Source organism: Heterodontus francisci, chromosome 19 (genome assembly GCF_036365525.1).
Source record: "Heterodontus francisci isolate sHetFra1 chromosome 19, sHetFra1.hap1, whole genome shotgun sequence".
Taxonomy (NCBI): domain Eukaryota; kingdom Metazoa; phylum Chordata; class Chondrichthyes; order Heterodontiformes; family Heterodontidae; genus Heterodontus; species Heterodontus francisci.
In genome coordinates this window covers 54,651,963-54,674,829 of record NC_090389.1, presented here as the reverse complement: position 1 = coordinate 54,674,829, position 22,867 = coordinate 54,651,963, and the positions used below count along the sequence as shown (strand labels likewise).

Here is a 22,867-nt window from a genome sequence, read left to right as displayed (position 1 = left end):
TAGTAGTAAGTGTTTCATTTTATTCAATTGTGTTTGGTATCTTCCCATTTCACAGAAAGCACATCATGTATGGGCGGCACAGTTGTGCAGTGGCCAGCACCGCAGCCTCACAGCTCCAGCAACCCGGGTTCAGTTCTGGGTACTGCCTGTGTGGAGTTTGCAAGTTCTCCCTGTGACAGCGTGGGTTTCCGCCGGGTGCTCCGGTTTCCTCCCACAGCCAAAGACTTGCAGGTTGGTAGGTAAATTGGCCATTGTAAATTGCCCCTAGTGTAGGTAGGTGGTAGGAGAATTGAGGGAAGGTGGAGATGTGGTATGGGATTAATGTAGGATTAGTGTAAATGGGTGGTTGATAGTCGGCACAGACTCGGTGGACTGAAGGGCCTGTTTCAGTGCTGTATCTCTCTATGACTCTATGTATACTGTGTGAAAGCACTGCTGCCATTGGTTATGTGGTTTATTGAAGCATTTCAGTGTTTTATGCTTTGACAAAAAATTTTGACAGAATTGTTCAATCCTTTTGATTTCAATATCATTGTCAATTTATCAAAGCCATTTGCAGTCATTTATTATTGATTATATTTTAACAGCCATTTCTTTCCAAAACATGCCAGGAGTTGTATTGACATGTGCAACAAGTTAAAACATAAACTTTTGATATTATGCCCAACATACAGTTCCTCCCCAGTCTTTGCACCTGTTGCCTGATTTGATCAGTTGTCCACATAATTTCCCCTTGGTACTGGTCAAAATTGCTATCTTACCCTGTGAATTTGCTAGGTGGTGCTATAGAAACTTGTCCATGCCGTCCAAACCTCCACTGGCATCTGCTGCTTCCCACCCATTACGGGTAGACAATTAATCATGCAGATGAAATGCTGGAGTTGAAATCACCTGCACTTCTCACTGCTGAGGTCGGGGGATGGTTTGATGCCCGAATCCCACTCCATTTGAATCAGGGCTACAGTTACTGAAAGATTGGCTTCTGATGGTGGGGTGAAGGGAGCAAGGGACATGCAGCAATCCAGAATTAGAAGAGGTGTGGGTTGGGACACATCACCGGAAAGGGTTAGTCAGATCTTGTGGAGTTAAACTATGGAGGAATTTGACAACTAGAATGAGAAATGCAAACTCAATGCTGTGGAATAGAGAGCTAATGAAGCTTCCTAAGGACACGATGGTGACCGTATCGGAGATTGCAGGATTTGGCCCACAGAGTTCTGGATTGAAGTTGATTAAGGATTGATGAGAGGATGTGGGAAAAGAAAGCAATCTATCCTTGAGATGATGAAGATGTAGATTAGAAAGAAATCAATGTCCTCTGGCACCAGCTCTGAATGGCCCCCTTGAGGTATACAAATTTCATATAACACTTACAAAAATGTTTGGAGGTTATAATGTAACTTAATGGCAAAGGAAATACTGAATTGTTGTATAGTTTAAAATTGATAACAGTTCCAGCTGTCGTTCCATTTAGAACTGATGGAACCAGTACTTAATATTCTTCTACCCATTCCGACCTCTGAAAGATCTTAACCAGTAAGAAAATCCATGGGACTCCTGCAGATCTACTTCCACAGGAAAGTGATCGCTCACGTTCAGGGCCTGTGAAGTTAGAAGAAGAGGAGTTTGATTTAACTATGATGGAGAAACATATACAGTGTTTATGCTCAAGTTACATTCCAGATTTGTGCTTTATCCTATGTCACCAGTTTAAAAACCTGTAATGTGGGGTGGCACAGTGGTTTAACGTGTTGGAGCACCAATGAACTATACTACAGAGTAATACAACATGGATATTGTCCACAATCTCTGTCTCAATGACTTCCTGATCTCAACCATGCTGCTGTAGGGAGATGCTAAGTGGAAGGAGGAAAAGTAAAACTACGTGAAAGTCTTGATTTCCCACTGGGGGTACAGTTCCACAATTGGCAGTAACTCTCCAGTATCTCACTGAAATGTTATTATTCACATGTGAGACTTGACATTGAGTATTACTAGGCTGTCTTCCTGTGAAGGACGTCACAGCCAAGACTAATTCTGTCCTCCTCCAGTGTCCATCAATTCCAGTGGTTGTCACAGTAGCTGATTTTTCCTCCCACCCTGGACCCCCAACCAACAGGCACTGTGGTCAGTTGTGGTTCATTGCTACTCTGATTCAGATCTGTCAATCACTAAATCAACTGGTGTTCTTTCTGGCCTGTGGTCAGAGAAATATATTTTCTTTATAAAAGAGGGAATCTCAACTTAAGGCACTTGTGAGAAAGCAGTATCTACTAAGTGTATGATTTACTGATCTTGCAAGGAGATGCACATTCAATATGGAATTGCTCTGTTAGAAGGTTAATCCATAAATCTCTTAGTATTTAAAATAATCAGGGACTCATAATACTGTACAGGCTAAATCCATTATAAGGATATAATTGTGGTTTAAACCACCATATTGTGTTTTTTTTTTGTTTTATTTATACAGCTACCAAAATCTTAAATAGTAGTTGAGCATGTTCCCCTTCCATTGACATAATTGTGACTCCTCCCTCAGGTGAGATCATCTTACCCAGTTATACATGAACATATCCCTTGTCCTAATCATTAGTGGTATGGTTCTCATTGCCAGGTCCCACCATGACCCTTTGAGCATCTCACTCTCCACCACCTTCCTTCTTCTTCTTCAAAGTGTCTCCAACACTACCAAAAACAGTTTAATTCTCGTTCACTCATTTGCTCTATGTGTGAACTTGCTGCACTTAAATTGGCTCCCATATTTACATACATAACAACAATCAATGGACTTTAAAAATAATTCATTGTTTGTAAAATGGTTTGGGACATCCTGAGAATTTGATAAGACACCACATAAATGCAAGTTCTTCCTTTTGCGGTCACCACCCTCCCACATTCCCTTGAAAGCCAAGCTCTTTCTGTCAATTCCTCACTCGGTCTCTCTGTTGAATCTTGATACAATCATCCCATAGCATCGTCATCCTTGGTCAAAAAGTCACGAATGAAAATCGTTTGTGACTATGACCTCAGTAGGCTATCCCTGGTCATCCTTCTTCATTTCTCATAAGTTTGACACATTTGAACACTCCATCCATTACTATGAGCCACATGCATGGCACTGTCCTACCATAGTTCCACTTCTACCGTCCCCTCAAGTAGCCCATCTCCTATATTGGCTGCTCTTCCTATCCCTGCATTGACACTTCAGCTGCATCCTTGGTCCTCTGCTGTTCCTTGCAAATATGCTACTCCTAGGTGACATCATTTGTAGGCAGGAGGTCAGCTTTTACATTTACCTTGAAGATACCCAAATATAATTATCTTCCCCCATTGGTTCTACCCTTCTGCTGTTTGACTGCTTAACCGACATCAAGAACTGGGTGATGATGAATTTTCTTCAGCTCAAAACTAGAGATCTCACTTGTTCAATTCCTGCTAAAAGTTAATGCACTTTAACCCCCAACTCCATCCTTTTCCCTGGAAACCCACTAAGGCTGTGCCCAATAGTAACATAACCATGGTGTCCTGTTGTCCAAGCTCAGCTTCAAATTGCCCCATGTCATCCTTACTCTCAATGAAAACTTTATTCGTCATCTTATTTAATTGCAACTCATTCAAAATCCCACCACTCACATATTATCTTGTACTAACTCCCACTGTCCTCACTAACCTTCATTGGCTCCCCATCCTGTAATTTATTGAGTTCAAAATCCTGTCCTCATTTACAAGTTCCTGCCTCACCCTCCCCACGTCTACCAATCATTCACTGCTATGTACCAGCGTGCTCCTTTGACTCTGACCTCCTTTGCATCCCTCTCCCGCGACTCCACTTTTAGCATCAGTCTTCAGTTATCTCGGACCCACACTCTGGGATTTTTCCCCTAAACCCTTCCACCTTACTACCTCTATTCCTGACTTCAAAGACCTCTTTGATCTTGCCTCCAGCCGCTAATCTCCCCCTTCTCTCACCACTACTTAGTATTTGTCTTTTTTACCTCTGTGAAACACTTTGGGACATTTTATTGTGTTGGAGTTACTCTCACATTTCAAGCTGTTATTGCTATTATTATTATTATTATTACAGATTGATACCCTGCTGCCTGTTGGAATGTTTCATGAGTACATCCTCAGATGTATTTGAAAATGTTACCTTCAGCCAGCTGGTGTTCGCTATTTTGAAATGTTGACAGAATTATCCTGTGTTTCCCTGAAAATATACAGAATTGCTGTACAAACAAGATACCATAGAATTACCTGTGCTTCCGTCATGCCATAAGCTTCTTTGAAGTTAAATATGTTGACTGAATTTGGAATGACTGCCTTTATTAACTTTACTCCACGAAGTACAATCCTGTTTTTTCAGAAATTGAGAAGAAAGGTGGTTATATAAATTCTAATATACACTGCTGGAAACTATTTACTAGGGTATTGTAACAGGAGTATAGTCACCTTATGACTATGGAAAAACAGGAAGCCGATTGGGCATTTAAAAAGCCATTCTGCACATCAAACGCAGTCCAAATGTGCATGTAAAATGCTAAACTGCTGATCACACATCGATGATGTGAAATCACTCTGATCACACATTCATATATATAAAGCATTCCACACACATGAATATTAAACCAGTCTGACTGCAAATGTGTGAATGTGAAACTAGTCTGATCATGTGTTAGGGTGTGAAACCAATCTGATCATACGTATTAATGTGAAAGCAGTTTGATCACATGTGTGTTACACAAAACAGATTCACTCACTTGTGAATATTCCTTATTTTAAACATAAGAATCAATAAAGAGGCTTTTGTTGATTTTGAAATTTACTGTGCCTGATCATTCAGTAGAGATCAAATACACATAAGATTTTGTTACAGAGTCAGATTATTTTCTCCCTTCCTTTATTTGTATGTGTGTCAGTTATCGATGATGAATGTGTCAGCCTGGTTTTGCTTTTATGTGTTTGTTTATTTTTTGCTATTTTCAGATATTAACTGAAAGAAGGGAAGGATCTTTGATGACCTGACTAGCATCACTCATCAATTAATTGACTTTACTGGTATTCTTTTTAGTCACATCAATGCAAAATTTCAATTTCTCAGTAACTTGAGTAAGATTATTTTATTTAATGTGTGTATGCCTCATCCTCATTCGAAGAATTCTGATTTTTGGTGCAATTAGATGGTTTCTCCCCACTGTTACTGATGTCTGCTACAGAAGGTAAGAGTTTCCTCCTCCCTTTTTTGCATTTATAGTGGCTGATACTACTGTACTTTGAGTGGTCATTGAAATACACAAAGGATGTGATCGCACTAGAGAGGGAACAGAGGAGATTGACGAGGATGTTGCCAGGACTGGAGAATTTTAGCTATAAGGAGAGATTGGAAAGGCTGTGGATGTTGTCTTTGGAACAGAAGGGAGATTTAATTGAGGTGTATAAAATTATGAGGGGCCTAGATAGAGTGGATAGAGAGGACCTATTTCCTTTAGCAGAGAGGTCAATAATCAGGGATCATAGATTTAAAGTAAATGGTAAAAGGAGTAGAGGGGAGTTGAGCAGATATTTTTTCATCCAAAGGGTTGTGAAGTTCACTGCCTGAAAGAGTGGTAGAGGCAGAAAACCTCATCACACGTAAAAAGTACTTGGATGTGTGCTTGAAGTGCTAAAACCTACAAGGCTACAGACCAAGAGCTGCAAACTGCAATTGGGCTGGATGGATATTTTTTAGTCAGCATGGACACGAGGGACCAAATGGCTTCCTTTAGTGCTGTAAGTTTCGAAGATTCTATGTAACTGGATGTCAAGCCTTTTGCTTTCTAGTTGTAAGATGCTAGACTAGGTGTCGGTTTAATTAACTACATGTACTTGCCATTTGCCTTGTTGAGAAACTGTTGTTCCATTTTATAGGGGAGTGAGGGATAGGTTTATTTTTAAGGTTTGTTACTAAATAGTATGTTTAATGGTTCACAAAGGAAGTAAAGAAAAATCAAAATTCTCAACCCATTATAGAGAGTTTTGCATTTCATTACTGTGTATTTGTACATAACCTATGCCTCCCTCACTCCAGCATATTTGTCCTCCAGACTGCACTTGAAACATTCTCTCACAAGGTAGGAATTACCTTACTGTCCAATCTTTTCCAAGTGCATCTACCTTCTCACCTGTCATATGCACAGTGTGTACTCTCTTTTACTGTTGTGTCATTATTATCTCCAATTAGCCAAACAAAATTGGTATCATTTCGCAATCTGATATTTGTCCATTCCTTCTTGCGGACATAATCACAATCTGCATTGAAGTCTCCCATAAGTATGAAGTACTGTTGGAGACAAAAGGAAATGATATTACAAAGACAGAATCATCTCAATCTGTATTCTCAGGAGAGGACAACCATGTTTCACCAATCTTTTTCAGTCACACGCGCCTGTTAGTAACAGAGTCATAGAGTCATATAGCACAGAAACAGGCCCTTCGGCCCATCGTGTTTGTGCCGGCCATCAAGAATCTACCTATTCTAATCCCATTTTCCAGCACTTAGCCCATAGCTTTGTACGCTATGGTGTTTCAAGTGCTCATCTAAATACTTCTTAAATGTTGTGATGGTTCCTGCCTCTACCACCTTTTCAGGCAGTGCATTCCAGATTCCAACCACCCTCTGGGTGAAAAAATGTTTCCTCAAATCCCCTCTGAATCTCCTGCCCCTTACCTTAAACCTATGCCCTCTGGTTATTGACCCCTCCGTTTCTTCCTATCTAATCTATCAATGCCCCTCATAATTTTGCATACCTCAGCCTTCTCTGCTCCAAGGAAAACAATCCTAGCCTTTTCAGTCTCTCTTCATAGCTGAAACGCTCCAGCCCAGGCAACATCCTGGTGAATCTCCTCTTCAGTGAAATCACATCCTTCCTATAGTGTAGTGCCCAGAACTGTACACAGTACTCCAGCTGTGGCCTAACTAGTGTTTTATACAGCTCCATCATAACCTCCCTGCTCTTATATTCTATGCCTCGGCTAATGAAAGCAAGTATCCCATATGCCTTCCTAACCACCTTGTCTACCTGTGGTGCTGCCTTCAGTGATCTATGGACAAGTACACCAAGATCCCTCTGACCTTCTGTATTTCCTAGAATCCTACCATCCACTGTATATTCCCTTGCCTTGTTAGTCCTCCCAAAATGCAACACCTCACATTTCTCAGGATTAAATTCCATTTGCCACTGCTCCGCCCATCTTACCAGCCCATCTATATCGTCCTGTAATCTAAGGCTTTCCTCCTCATTATTTACGACACCACCAATTTTTGTGTCATTCGCGAACACACTGATCATACCTCCTATATTCACGTCTAAATCATTAATGTACACTACAAACAGCAAGGGTCCCAGCACCACTGGTCACAGGCTTCCCCTCGCCGAAACAACCCTCGACCATCACCCTCTGCCTCCTGCCACTAAGCCAAATTTGGATCCAATTTGCCAAATTGCTCTGGATCCCATGGGCTTTTAACCTCTTAACCAATCTCCCATGCGGGACCTTATCAAAAGCCTTACTGAAGTCCATGTAGACTACATCAACTGCTTTACCCTTATCTACACATCTAGTCACCTCCTTGAAAAATTCAATCAAGATGTCTTAATGTTGAAAGTTTTGGGGGCAACCTATGTCCTAATGTTAAGGTAAATTGTTGCTATTTCCTACGAATACTTGTGTTGGAAAAAAGCACTGATCATTTTTAAGCATCATAGAAACATAGAAAGTAGGAGCCTGAGTAGGCCATTCGGCCCTTTGGGCCTGCTCCGCCATTCAAAAAAGATCATGGCTGATCATCTCATTCAGTACCCTGTACCCACTTTCTCCCCCTATCCCTTGATTCCTTTGGCATTAAGAAATATATCTATCTCCTTTTTGAATATATTTAATAACTTGGCCTCCACTGCCTTCTGCGGTAGAGAATTCCACAGGTTCATCACCCTCTGAGTGAGGAAATTTCTCCTCATCTTGGTTCTAAATGGCATACCCCGTATCCTGAGACTGCGAAACCTGGGTCTGGACTCCCCAACCATCGGGAACATCTTCCCTGCATCGAGCCTTTCTAGTCCTGCTAGAATTTTATAGGTTTCTATGAGATTCCCTCTCATTCTTCTAAACTCTAGTGAATATAGGCCTAGTCGACCCAATCTCTCCCCATATGTCAATCCTGCCATCCCAGGAATCAACCTAGTAAATCTTTTTTGCACTCCCTCCATGGCAAGAACATCCTTCCTCAGATAAGGAGACCAAAACTGCACACAATACTCCAGATGTGGTCTCACCAAGGCCCTGGATAACTGCAGTAAGACATTCTTGCTCCTGTTCTCGAATTGTCTTGCGATGAAGGCCAATATACCATTCGCCTTCCTAATTGCTTGCTGCACCTGAATGCTTGCTTTCAGCGACTAGTGTCCAAGGACACCCAGGTCTGGTTGTACCTCCCCCTTTCCCAATCTATCGCCATTCAGATAATAATCTGCCTTTCTGTTTTTACAACCAAAGTGGAACACCTCACATTTATCCATGTTATACTGTATCTGCCATGCATTTGCCCACTCACCCAACTTGTCCAAATCACATTGGAACCTCTTTGCACCCTCCTCACAGCTCATATTCCCCCCAGCTTTGTGTCATCTGCACACTTGGAAATGTTAGATTTAGTTCCCTCACCCAAGTCATTCATATATATTGTGAATAGCTAGGGCCCAAGCACTGATCCCTGCGGTACTCCACTAGTCACTGCCTGCCACCCGGAAAAAGACCCGTTTATTTCTACTCTCTGTTTCCTGTCTGTCAATCAATTCTCAATCCATGCCAGTATATTACTCCCAATCCCATGTGCTTTAATTTAGCACACTAACCTCTTATGTGGCACCTTATCAAAAGCCTTCTGAAAATGCATATACACCACATCCACTGGTTCTCCCTTATCTATTCTACTAGTTACATCCTCGAAAAACTCTAGTAGATTTGTTAAGCATGATTTCCCTTTCATAAACCCATGCTGACTTTGTCCATTCCCGTTTATGCTTTGCAGGTGTTCTGCTATCACATCCTTTATAATAGACTCTAGCATTTCCCCCAGTTAGTGCTCGGGTGCTACCTAGAATTTACAAATTATCCGTGGCAATAACAATAACAACAATAGTGTTCTAGAAAAGGCACTGAACCTTTTGAGCCTTTGAGAGAACCTTTCTTCTCTTCTTTCCATTTTGTCTGCTTGCATAACATTCATCTTGGTGAGGTTGACACCTGCACCTACTGTCATAGTTTGGAGGGAATAATACTACAACCTGTAACTATTTCCAGAGCTACCATTACATCATTGTGGTGAGGATCCAACCTGATGAATCTGCATGTACACAGTTATTATGCTCCTTGTTTGGCTTGACAGGAAATGTACCTGAATGATGTGGGAGTCCCCTAACAGGAAGTTGGAATTCAAAGTTTGATTGGCTATAATTCACCCTTATAAGGAGGCCTAAGTTCAGATATTTCATTATTCTTTAATATGCTTTTAAATTTCCAGTTGTTGGAAAATTGTTGTAGTATAGCAGCAATAACTAATTGCTCCTAAAGAAGTTACAAGCACCCACAAGATACTCCCATTGGCTTTTGCTCATAAATTGCATGTGGCCTTTATGAATAATGATTTAGAGTCCAACACAAGTCTAGGTTGATAGTTATTAGTTCTTTCTACTTATAATGAAAATGGTCACAGGAAATAGGCATTGTAGTAAAAAAAAAGTAATTTATAGTTTTTGAGCATCAACTTCTCCTTTTGAATAGTTTTGGAAAACACCACGAACTGAGAAACACAACATGTGGGTTGGAGGTTTTTGGTTGAAGTGGAAGCTGTAGCAGGAAACAAGGTCTGAACTGGAGCTGGGATAAAGTTCAGTTTCCTGTTGTTTGGCAACTGGGAACAGTACAGTCCAGGGTGTTAGTTAGGTAGAAGAATCCTTGTGGTTGAGGACAGAAGCAGAGGGATTCCTGGAACTGCAGCTGGGAGAAGCAATGTTCCAGGATTTGCACAATGAGTGAAGGCATTTCTGGGAGCAGATGTTGGTGATATAGATAGGGACAGTTTTTGTATTAACATATAGTATGATTTGCACTACTTTTGTTTACTACATACACTACAAACCCTTGTATATAGTTAGTCAAATTGTTTTTCCAGTTAAAATGACCTTAGATAGTGTTCAAAAGTTCATGCTTTCCTTTGTTTTGCTTTTAACGCTGGCAAAATGGTTTTCAAAAATATTTGTGGAAAATTTAATGGCCCTCTTTTTTTCCTTGTTGGTTGTCACTTATTGCTGTTTGCTCATTTTTGATTAGTAGTTTTTATATTTGTGTACCTCCCTTGTGAATTGTTAGTTTTTCAATCCCATTTGTTTCTCATTTATTGATAGAGTCTGTATCTGAATATTTGTGATTTAGTGCTGTTTCATGATTATAACTGTTGGATCCTTCGTAAGTGGACACACACTTTGTATTATGTGGTAAAATGTCATTTACAAGTGTAACTTTGAGGTATGACAGACATGTGCTAGAGGCAAGCCCTTCATCTATACATTATCTATTTAATCTATCTGCCTCACAGAATTCCTCTCTGCCTAATTTGTGTTGACGCAACTTTCGGTACAATTTTATATCCACAGTTCCCATTCATTTTGGCATTTGTCGACTGTCATTTGTGTAGCTCTGTGGAATGAGTTTCTGAAATCTGACCCTACCTCTATTGCCATCTTTTTATTTATATATGCATTTGTACATCTTATATTCATCAACTGACCGTGGCCAAAATGCTAATATATATGAAGAAATAGATTGGATTAGATCTTAAAAATCCTTTCATATATAATTTGAGGAGTTTAGGAATAAACGGAGTGCTTGTTTGAAATACAAAAATTAATCAAAGAGTAGGTATCACTCCAGGATGAGAGGTGGGGAATAAAGAATGAGTTTACCCATGTTTGTGTCCTATATGTCCTAATGGCCAGTTATTGTGGCATTGGCAGAAACGTGTAAATAGATCATCTGGTCACCTTTCAACTGGGTAGAGTGGAAAGAAATTGAGCAGAAATAGCTACGTAGTCATTGATACATTGGAGTTCATTACCTGTTGAAGATAAATCTATATTAATGACTTAGATGAGAGGATCGAGTGTAATAAATCCAAATTTGCTGACGATTACAAAGCTAGGTAGGAAAGCAAGCTTTGAGGAGGACATAAAGAGGTTGCAAAGCAATATGGACCAGTTAAGTGATTGGGCAAGATGGAGTGTAATGTGGGGAAGTGTGAAGTCATCCATTTTAGTAAGAAAAATGGAAAAGCAGAACACTTTTTAAAATGTGAGAGACTAGTAAATGTGCATATTCAGGGGATTTGGGGTTCGATTCTGGGTACTGCCTGTGCGGAGTTTGCAAGTTCTCCCTGTGACCGCGTGGGTTTTCGTCGGGTGCTCTGGTTTCCTCCCACCGCCAAAGACTTGCAGGTGATAGGTAAATTGGCTGTTGTAAATTGCCCCTAGTGTAGGTAGGTAGTAGAGAATATGGGATTACTGTAGGGTTAGTATAAATGGGTGGTTGTTGGTCGGTACAGACTCGGTGGGCCGAAGGGCCTGTTTCAGTGCTGTATCTCTCTCTCTCTCTCTAAACAATGAACTTTTGATTACCAGACCTTGAAGGTGGGGGAGCTAGCATTCTAGGTTGACTGCTAAGATAGTAGAATCCACAAACGCAGAAGAAGTGGTCAGACCAGTTTTAATCACATGACTGACTGACTGTTGGAGTTTTGAATTTGAACTTCCAACAAGGAATTTGAAATCAGAAAGCTCCTGGTTTAAGAACATCTTTCTCCTGGCTGCTCTCATCTCACTCACACCAGCTTTGGAAACCATTGAAGACACGAGAACCTCAAAGAGAGAAAAGTCTCCTACATTGAACAAAGTTAAAGAAGAATACGGGGCCCCAACATAAAGTAAGAGCCGCCTCCAATCAAAGACTTTACAGTGAGCTGGAACCACAGAAACAGTAACCAGAAACTCCCTTCAGAGACTGCCTCAAACCTTTCATCTTATATTTTCCTCTCATGTTTTCTGTCTCTATCTGCATGTGTGTGTCGCGTGTGCATGCTAACGTGGGTGTGTCGTATATCTGTAGGCATTAACCGTATTAGAGTTTAAGTTTAAGGTTTAATAAATTTCACTTTCCTTCTTTAAACCTAAGAAAGCCTGTCTGTTCTCATTTTTTTGCCTTATAACTGGAAAACTGTGAACAAGGATTCACAAAGGAGGAGCTCAAAACACAGTGTTCAAAAATTAAACCCTGTTACAGTAAGACCAGGTGAAGTCAGCAAAAGACCCCAGACACCTTTCTCACCTGGTCGTAACGTTATCTAAAGAAGAATATACTTGCCTTAGAGGGAGTGCAACAAAGGTTCACTAGATTGAAAGTGGTGAAAGAGCTGCCCTATGAGGAGAGATTGAATAGAATAGGTCGATACTCTCTGGAGTTTAGAAGAATGAGAGGTGATCTCATAGCAGGCTTGATGGGGTAGATGCTGAGAGGCTGCTTCCTCTGGCTGGACAGTCTCAAACTAGGGATCAGAGTCTCCGCATAAGGGGTAAGACATTTGTGACAGAAATAAGGAGAAGTTTCTTCACTTAGAGGGTTGTGAATCTTTAGAATTTTCTACCCCAGAGGGCTGTGGGTGAATATTCAAGACTGAGATCGAAAGATTTTTGGGCACCAAGGGAGTCAAGAGATTTGAGGAGGTGGAGTTGATGTTGAAGTTCAGCTATGATCTTATTGAATGGCGGAGCAGGCTCGAGGGGACGTATAGTGTACTCCTGCACTTAGTTCTTATGAATATTATGGTCAAAGTGCAACAATCATTGTTACTAATTCACTTTAGAAACAATCTACAAGTACCTTTGCTCTCCAGCGTTGTTTCATCTCCATGTAAACATCATACAACGCGTTAATTTCACTGACTGATGAACCTGGCCTTGTGTGTTGAGGGATAATGACAAAGTCTTTTACCACTTAAAGAGTGTGAAAGGAATTGAATTATTACAAGAATTCGTCGTATGTCAGAAATACATATTTTTAGATTGCTGCAGTTAGATTTACACAAATATGTCTTATTGAAATAAAGAGGAATTATCTAACCCATTAATGTTGAATCATAGAATCATCGAATGGTTACAGCACAGAAGGAGGCCATTCAGCCTGTCATGTCTGCGCCAGCTCTCTGCAAGAACAATTTGGCTAATTCCACTCCCCTGCTCTTTTCAGGTAGCCCTGCAATTTTTTTTCTCTTCAGGTGCTTAACCAATTCTCTTTTGAAATGTAGTAGAGTTTCAGAAGGAAAATGAAAATCAAGTGTGCAAAGTCCAGATTTAGTTAAATAACTTTTCACAGTATCAGATGCAGCATGTGCTGATTCTATGACTGGTTGTTCTCATGGTCTACAGTCGTAATCTCTGTTTTCTATCCAGCTTTTCATAGTTATGGGTTATTGCATAATTTATTTCATCTCATTTAATTCATCCATTTAATTAAGACAAATTATGTAATTGTGAGCATAAACCAATATAAACAATAATAAATAAAAAAGTTAATCTTTTAGGATTTAACATCAGATATACATACACAGTACTAACATCGTACTTCATAATTAACAAAACTTCAAAATCCAACGGCGTAAACTGAATGGTTTAATAACTGTGTGATAAACTTGCTACACGAGAAAAGGTCCAGCTATAGACTGGCATGTTAGTAGTCACTTTACAAACACCAGCTGCAATCTTGTCTGTGCCAAAGCTTCCTGTAGGACCTCTATACCATGGTCTATCAGTACTGCTGGTGACAGTATCAGCAGATCTTGGGACCAGTCACTATCCAACAAGACTTGATTTTCTGGGGAGGAGTGATTCATTAGTCAACTGCACTGCGTAGTGTGGCCTGACCCATACAGACCCAGAATGCCCCAGCTTTATGTTTTGGGTCTGTACTGAGTTAGCTGATCTTGGGGAGGATGGCACTCGGGGTCATGAATAGGACTCAGCTTCTCTAGGTTGGGAGTGTGGGGAAGAATCTGTTCCTGTCCAGAGGCCAGTCACTTCTGCTGGAAAATGATGCACAGGGACGTTGGGTTATGATAAGATTCAATTTGGTTGTGATGCCACAGGCGTGCCCTCTCCCCCTCCACCAGCTCTACTGCCCCGGCTGGCTGCCTCTACCTCAGTTCCACAAAAATGTGAAATTTGAAGTTCTTTCCGAATCTAAATTGGGTGAATTTAGGTATCTTCAAATCAGGTCAGATTTGGACATGACATCAGAATTCCTCCTTATCTGGACAGCTAGTAAATGACACCTGAAGAGACACTGCAGGGAAATAGCAATGTAGGAAACCATGTTATATATTCCTCTAAAATCAAGAAGAAAAATACTTTGAGTGCCAGTGAGCAATCACCCTGATCTGCCCCAGGGAGATTATTTATCTTTTTACTTCTACAGGAACGTAATTATTTGGTATGTGAAAGAAAGAGTAACTTACTGGCAGAACGAGATGAAAACCATACGACGAATGGTTCTCTTGCAAAAACATCTGCCTGATGATCACGATATTGATAACTTCTCTTCACAGATAATAGTTTAGGTCTAAAATAGACATAAAACATGTACAGTAAGGACACCACCCCACAGTCTAATATCTCACATTAAACAAACGCTTAGGTAAACTTTTAAAGTTTGTCTTTTGGGTAACAAACTGAGTAGATTGCTTTATCATTTGACAGGTTTACTTTGCAAAAATAATATTTCCTGAGCTGCAGAAGGCTGAAGTTTCCCCTGTGTACTTAAAAAAAAAGTTTCTTAAAACTGTGGCTTGATCTATTGAATATTTCATGTGTGATTAAAAGTGCCTTATCACAGTAGTCCACATTAATGGCAATATTAGCGTTATCTGCACCACAAAGTGACCTTTACTTAGTTTGGGTTCACGATCCTCCATACATTGAGTTTTCAATTTCAGCAGTGTCTTTGTTGAGCAGAGGAAAGATTGATGGCATGCTACCCTAGGGCACATGTACATTTACATTTACATTTTTAGGTGCCAGTTTCAAGGTTGCATTCATGAAAACTTGGAAGTAGTTCATCTGAGGTCTGAAAGGAGGGGACATAAGATAAAGAATGGGTGAAAATATCTTAATAAGCAAAAGTCTTCGGAGAATAGGTAACACATTGGATTGGCATACTGCCCTTTCATCTCTAGACCTACACTAAAATATAGGACACAATCTCTCTGCCTGTTGTAACAAAATACATTTGATAATTTCAACCCACAGCACAACAACCCATAATTCAACACTAGTTGATATGGAATTGGCAGTTATTTTCAGAAAGTTACTCAAAGTGGCTGATGCATGGATTAGAAATACTGGGCTGAATTTTATGTTGCGCTGCCGTAATCGGCGGCAGGCGTAAAAGATGGCCCTCTGCACACGCGGGCTTTACTCAGCGGAGCTGAAACGCGGCAGCTCATTTCATGGCCTGGGCAACCACCACCCCTGATGATGTGGAGGGGGCAGGTGGTCCGTCCCCGACAACGGCATCTGGAGCCACTGCACAGGCAACGGCCCCATTTTTAAAGGGCTTCCAGTCCTTACATTTAATTTAAAATTTTAAAGGAATATGTACTTTAGATTTAATTTAAAAAATAAAGAAATGTTTCTATCCCCTCTCCCACCGCACCCCAACCAATATCCATTTAGTTCATTCCTTTCCCTCTCACTCCCCAAAATACTTACCTTGTGTACCTGACCTTTCCTCCACCCCCAAAGTTCATTAACTTTTACATTCAACCCCTTCCCTCCATCCCCTCCACCCATCAGAATAGTTTTTGGCTGCCCACACCCCCCCACCCCACACTGAAATACTTACCTGCTTTCCTCTCCCCACCAGTGTCCCACATCGGATCTCCGAACAGAGATCCAAAGGCACGGGAGTGCCGGCCGCCGCCACCAATATGGCAACGAAATGGATGGTGGGAGCGGGTACGTATTTAATTAATTTATTTGCATTTTTTTGACTATAACGTTGGTCCCGTCACCGAGCGCCGGGAGCGGGAGGGGGGTATGCCACGAGGCCTCGCCGCCGCCGGCTATATGGGGCTGGGCCTTCCCAGCGTCGAGGCCCATTGTGGGCCTCTCCCGGAGGTATTTTCCACCCCCCCCCCATCCCCATTATGACCCCTGACGTTTGGGGGGGGAGCGCCTTTAAAATCCAGCCCACTGAATCAAATGGCTGTAGTAAATGATGCTAATTAGTATAATACAGAGGCAGCTTAATCTGCATTTAAGCCATATTGTACTTCACCTGAACATGTTTGATACTGGGTGATTCTTCACATTGGTCAGTGTTAAAGTTCACTAAAAGATATACATTTAAAATGATGGAGGAAAAAGAGGAAACTACCCAGATGTATTTTCAATTTAAATCCTTCACTTTACTGTTCAATGAATATTTCTCTCTGGCTCTTTAAGTCATCTTCCCATGTCACTCAAATCTCTCTGGCTGAAAGGGCAGCTCCCCTTTCAGGTACTGATGCTTCCAAATACAGGAGTCATCAAGGATGTGTAGCTTCTAATTTTCTTCTTGCCCAATGTAGAAACGCCTTACTCTGATCACTATCTCAGGAGTTTGGTATGTGGGACTTACAGCACAAATCTGCATCGATTGCTCCTTAGCACAATCTCTATGAGTACCTTAACCCTTTGAAGACTATGGTACCATTTGTAAATCAAATTATCGACATTTAAAACTTTATAAAGTTCCTAACTTTGTTCAAAGAATATTCAAAATGAAGAAATGTATGTTTTTTGTGGTTATCATTATTAAAATATTACAGTCCAGTTTCTTTCGATGTTGATGAATGAAAATGACGCTGCTTTGGAAGGTGAAAAGAAGATTTACTAATCAAGATTATTTTTATCATTATTTGTGATTGAGTGTAGATTTGTAACATTTTCTAAAGAGAAAAAGGAAAATTGCAATGAACTTAAATTGCTCAAATATTCCGGCAGGCAGAATATCTATTTACAGAAATTTTCAGTGAACTAAGTATGCAATTGAGGTCAGTTGGTACATGTGCTCAGTAGAAACCCATCAGGAAATTAATCCAACACTGAAACTTGCCTTAAATGGACAAATAAAATGTTTCAAAGTCAGGCTAAATACTGGAGGTGTGCTCTATGCACTGAAGTTGTATGGTGTTTGCACCTTTAGAATCTAGGCATTATTTTCTTTATTATTCATATCTCTGACAAGAACATGTGCATTTGAAATATAGAAATGAGGTGGAAGAATACCTGTAAATGAAAGCATACTGTTCTTTGTAGGCCAGTCGTCCCAAACGCTCGCTGATGATAGATTCGTATTCATTTCTGTTGTTTTGACTGACGTAAAATATTTAAATAGTTATAATTCAGGTTCAGTACACGATTAGAAGGCATATTTATTTACATTAGAAAGTAAAGTAAATCTCCAACCTGACTATTAAATTATGCTTAGGGTGTATACCTTCTATTTTCTGATGGTCCTTGTTTTCTATTGTCTGCTCTCAATAGATGCCTGCACTGATTATTTCCTAGAGTAAATGTCCATCATGCTATTGACATTCAAGCTTAATTTAATTTAACTCAATTTAAAGGGACAGGAAGGGAGCATTACAAGAACATAAATTCTGGAATGATAAAGGCCATTCAATCCATCAAGTCTGCTCCGTCCGAAACCCCGGGATGATTATTCCATCATGGGACTTCAAATCCAACACCACCTGTTGATTCCCTGATTTAAGGAACATAATCCCAGAAGTCGCTACAGGGAACAGCATTGAAGATAAAAGAACTATCCAAACTCTCAGTGCACCCCAGCAGTGTTTAGAGAAACAAAAGCATTTCCGTGATCTTACTTGTTCAGCCTTTTCATTAGTGTAGGAAAGGCTTGGTTTCTTGAGTCCTTGATTTCCATCATCAACAATAGATCACAACGAGAGATTATCTGCAGAAAATGACAGGTATGTTGAGTGGGACTTGAACCCACAACCTTTTGACTCAGAGATGAGATTGATTAAAATGAACCAAGGCTAATATCTTCATGTAGTGCCTTTACGACCTTGGGGTGACGCAGACTGCTGTACTACCAATTAACTACTTTTTGAAGTGTAGTCCCTGTTGTAATGTAGGTAAACATAGCAGCCAATTTGTGTACAACAAGATCCCACAAACAGCAAGAAGACAAATGATCAGATAATCTGTTTCAGTGTCATTGCTGAAGGATAAATATTGACCAGGACACTGAAATAACTCCCCGTTCTACTTTAAATAATGCTCTTTCTGTCCACCTGAAAGGGCAGATGGGGCCTTGGTTTAACGCCTCACAACTTTCTGACCCAGTGATGTGAGTGCTACATCTAAGCCCTTTTTTTTTTAGCAAAATACATAATGAAACTTTCTATAACATATAGCATTTTATTTTTAAAAAAATTAAGCACATATACATTTTAACCTCTTTGCAATAATCCATTGTAACAAAGACAACTGGTTAGAAATCATTAAAGAAAAGATTAATAGGTCGATAATTGACCTTTCCCTTTCTTTCATCATTTTATTTTTAAATGAAAATTAATCATTGTACAAACATCTTGTCCAGCACAATATTAGTATTGTTTGTACTGAATATATAATACTCGACTGTGGGAGGCATGTGAGAGTGGCTGCTCAGAATTTGTTTCCAATATTCTTCCCTTCCCTGTCAGGTGACTACTTTTATACAGCATAACCGAAATGAGGAACATATTATAAATAGATTCAAGGATGGAAACCTTGCTTTACTACTCCATCATCAGTCTCAGGTTTGATGGAGGAAAATAACATTTGACTACTGCTCCTACTCAGGAGTTGGTGCGATAGAGAAATAGATTAGTATGCAAAGTTAGTGTTACCAAATATCTGGGCAAGGGTAGAGTTGAATATTTCTGATTTTAGTTACCTCATCATGGGAGGTAAAAAGCAAATGTCTGGCATTTCACCTACTGGGAACAAGGAAATCAGAAGGTGGATCAGTATGGGGTGATCTCATCCGCACTATCCTATTTCCCATACCTCTGATCTCAAGTCCTTTCCCACAGCAATGATGGATTCTAACTTGCCCTCATCTTTCTTCCTGCAAGCTTTTATCTCGCAGTCATCTTTCACCATTTTGGCCATCTATAATATAATCCCACCACTAAATACATATTCTTTCCTCTTTGCATGTTCCATCTCGTGGTAATGTTCATTCAAAAGCACAGTGTTAGCTTTCACCTGTATGCTGACGGCACTCAGCTCTACCTCTCGACTTCTCTCAATTCCTCCACTGTCTTTAAATTGTCAGACTACTTATCCGACGTCCAGTACTGGATGAGCAGAAATTTCCTCCAATTAAATATTGGGAAGACTGAAGCCATTGTTTTCGGTCCCGGCTCCAAACTCCGTTCTCTAGCTACTGACTCCATCCCTCTCCCTGGCAACAGTCTGAGATTAAGCCAGTCTGTTTGCAACCTTGGTGTCACATTTGACCCCGAGATGAGCTTCTGACCTCATATTAGTGCCAACACTAAGACTGCCTATTTCCATCTCTGTAACATCGTCCGACTTTACCACTGTCTCAGCTTATCCTGCCTCATTCCTGCCTTTGCAACCTCTAGAGTTGACTATTTCAACGCACCCTGGCTGGTCTCCCACATTCTACTCTCTGGAAATTTGAGGTCATCCAAAACTCTGCTGCTCGTGTCTTAATTTGCATCAAGTCCTGTTTCTCTATCACCCCTGTGCTCACTGACCTACATTGGCTTTTGGTCAGGCAATGTCTTTATTTTAAAATTCTCATCCTTGTTTTCAAATCCCTCCATGGCCTCGCCCCACTCTATCTCTGTAATCTCCTCCAGTCCCACAACACTCCCAGATATCTGCGCTCTTCTAATTCTGGCCTCTTGTGCATCCCTGATTTTAATCGCTCCACCATTGGTGGCCGTGCCTTCAGTTGCCTAGTCCCCAAGCTCTGGAATTCCCTCCCTACACCTCCGTGCCTCTCCACCTCGCTTTCCTCCTTTAAGACACTCTTTAAATCCTAGCTCTTTGACCAAGCTTTTGGTCATCTGACCTAATAGCTCCTTTTGTGGCTTGGTATCATACTTTGTTTTCTAATGCTCTTGTGAAGCGCCTTGGGACATTTTATTATATTCAAGGCACTATGTAAATATAAGTTGTTGTTGTAACACCCTCCCTTTGTTTAATTGTTCATTGGCTTCCATTCCCGCAGCCCACTTTATGAAGCACTTGGTGATGTTTACTAGGATTGTTTGTTCTTATTTGTAAACCCTGCTATCTATATTCTTTCTAATGCATTACATAGAGAGTTTACACAGAAAAGTAACAGGAAATTATTTGCACATTGGTAGAAATCAGACTGCTTAAAAATGATTGAGAAATCATTGGCACAGGCTAATTTATGCACAAATGCTACAGCAACTTCAGCTGAGGGGTAGATGTGTGTTTAGATGCCAATATCAAAATGTTGTGTCCGAGATGTGCCATTCTGTTGGTAGCTCTGCAAGAATGGCATCTCGCCGTCTGCCTCCCCATTGAAATACATTGAGCAGTGTGATATGCTGCTTGCACAGTAGATATAACAAAACTCACCACAAAGTTAAGTCTCATCCAAAGTTGAGTCTAATGTATAACAATGTGATAAGTTTTTATTACTGACAAACAACTTCCCCAGCAATGAAAATTAACTGTTACAAGCATGGAATCTCATTCCTTCAGATTTTAATTGTTGAGAATAAAAAAATGTAAAATGAAAACTTTTTATTGCTTTTCCTTTTGGCTTTTTTCTCTCTCAATCCAATCTTTCTTTCCCTTTCTTTATTTCTCTTTCTGTACCTGATTTGACATTGAATTCACCCACTCTATTTTACACTTCCTTTTCAGTCTTTGCACTGTTAATTTCACAATCCTTTAAACTCTTGGTTAAGGAGATACATAGTTGCTTGTCCTGTTCATTCACATCCTATATGTCTGGCTTTGTCTCTCTGAGGTGTTATCAGCCAACACTTCCAGTAACTTGCCACACAAAACATTTAAAAAACTAAACGTTCAAGGGCAAGTCTAACAAGCAGACACCTTTAGATTCAATCCCACAAAAAAATTATGGTCCATTACTTTCTGGTCATTGTGTCTAATAATTTTGGATGCGTAATCTTTAGAACTGCAGATGTGCAGCTCGTAACTCAAGAGGGGTGTGGGCATATGAGAGTTCAAACAGCCGTAAAACCTGAATCTATAAACTTCCGAACAAAATCTGTCAGTGCGCCACTTAAGCTTTTATTATTTTGGGAATTATTTTTAAATGCTGCTTCTTTGATTAGTTTTGTATTTCCTAAGCTTCCTGTTGAAGTTGTCTCCAGACATTTCATTCACGGGCTGCCCCGTGAGAAGCATTTCACCAACTGAACAAGACATAAAAGAAATGTGCAAACAAATTGTGCTACTGCTCCTGAGACTCTGGATTTCACAAAACATTTTCTTCAAGTGTAAATATGATACTGTAACCCCAGTTTTACCACAAATGTCATCATCTTTTCTGTTTACATAATTGGACTTGCACTAATGCCAACTTTGGATTGAACAGAAGGTCTAACCCATGTTGGATTCCCATCTGTTGCTGAGTTAGCTACACAGTTCAGATGTTATAATTACTCTCGGGGTTCTGAAGTTGGTAAAGAAAAAAAGGTCATCTGGGACTCCTGGTTGCTAGCCAGTGACTGGAAGGTGTATATGTGTGAGTGGCAGGTGAGTAAAGGATTGGATTTGGATGGTCTCAGCAATTGAATGCCTTTCCGAAATTCATTGTCTAGGTTTACAGATGAAGAATGGTCACTGCAGTAAGTTACTTGTTAAGTTTTTGAACCCAAGAAACAGCAAGAACAAGAGCAGCATCATCAGGAGAGCAAAGGAGAAAATTCAGGCAATATAATAATAGCAATGATTACCCTTGTCAACATGACTTGAAATACAATCTGAAATTCGAGATATTTTTATCCGTTAACGATATTGAAACTTTAGCATTCACTAAAAATTTGGTATGTAAGTATTTTTTAGTTAACAACATAGACCTAAGCTGGTAAAGGGTTTATTTACATCCCACACCAATTCTCGTTTGAGTTTTTATCATTACTGTTGTCAAACCAGTGTATGGAAATAACTTTTTTTTCTCCTATATAATTTAAAGGCTTCTTATACTGAAATAATTGGATAGGATCATATGTGATTCTCCATTCACAGTTTAGCCTGTGTGTTGGAATCTGAGTTTTTAAAACATGCTGTAATTTAGTACACTCTGAAGTACATATCAGAAGGATACAGGACTGACTTAATCTGGCTCAGTAAAGCTCAGTAAAATCAATTACACATTGAATAAGTTTTAAATCATATTGAAATGCGCAAAATAAAAATTCAAGGATTTCTAAAGTAAAATATCTCAAACTCACCTTCACGAGCACATCCAGAATTCCTTCCTTGGCTGCTTTTGCTTTTCCAAATGTCCTCACATTAAAGGAACAGATTTTAAGAGACTGAATCCCATGAAGACTGGCAAGAAAGAGAACACCATGGACAAACCGCATATTTACCATGTTCAGCTATTCAGGAGAGACACCAACTAGTTATTATATTCTTTAGAATGCACTGTGTTGATGTGATGAGAACTCCCTTATCACTATTTCATTTTA

The 22,867-nt window shown here is 40.0% G+C and overlaps 1 protein-coding gene across 1 annotated transcript; it reads right to left on the bottom strand.

Annotated features, from left to right (window-relative positions):
* LOC137380387 (deoxyribonuclease gamma-like) lies at nt 1-22,867 on the bottom strand. The gene is made up of 8 exons (XM_068052316.1): nt 22,628-22,867; nt 18,008-18,096; nt 17,406-17,492; nt 14,594-14,697; nt 12,964-13,076; nt 6,159-6,316; nt 4,255-4,351; nt 1-1,602 (listed from the first exon to the last, which is right to left on the bottom strand). The coding sequence occupies exons 1-8, from the start codon at nt 22,769-22,771 to the stop codon at nt 1,504-1,506; spliced, it is 891 nt and encodes a 296-aa protein (XP_067908417.1). The 5' UTR covers nt 22,772-22,867; the 3' UTR covers nt 1-1,503.

What these genes read in the sequence shown, in the direction of transcription:
- LOC137380387 (XM_068052316.1), bottom strand. Translation starts at nt 22,771, where the DNA reads ATGGTAAATATGCGGTTTGTCCATGGTGTTCTCTTTCTTGCCAGTCTT. An exon ending in CTAATGAAAAGGCTGAACAA is followed by an intron (nt 17,493 to 18,007) that starts GTAAGATCACGG and finishes ATTTTACGTCAG; the next exon opens with TCAAAACAACAGAAATGAAT. An exon ending in CAGTATGCTTTCATTTACAG is followed by an intron (nt 14,698 to 17,405) that starts GTATTCTTCCAC and finishes TGTCTATTTTAG; the next exon opens with ACCTAAACTATTATCTGTGA.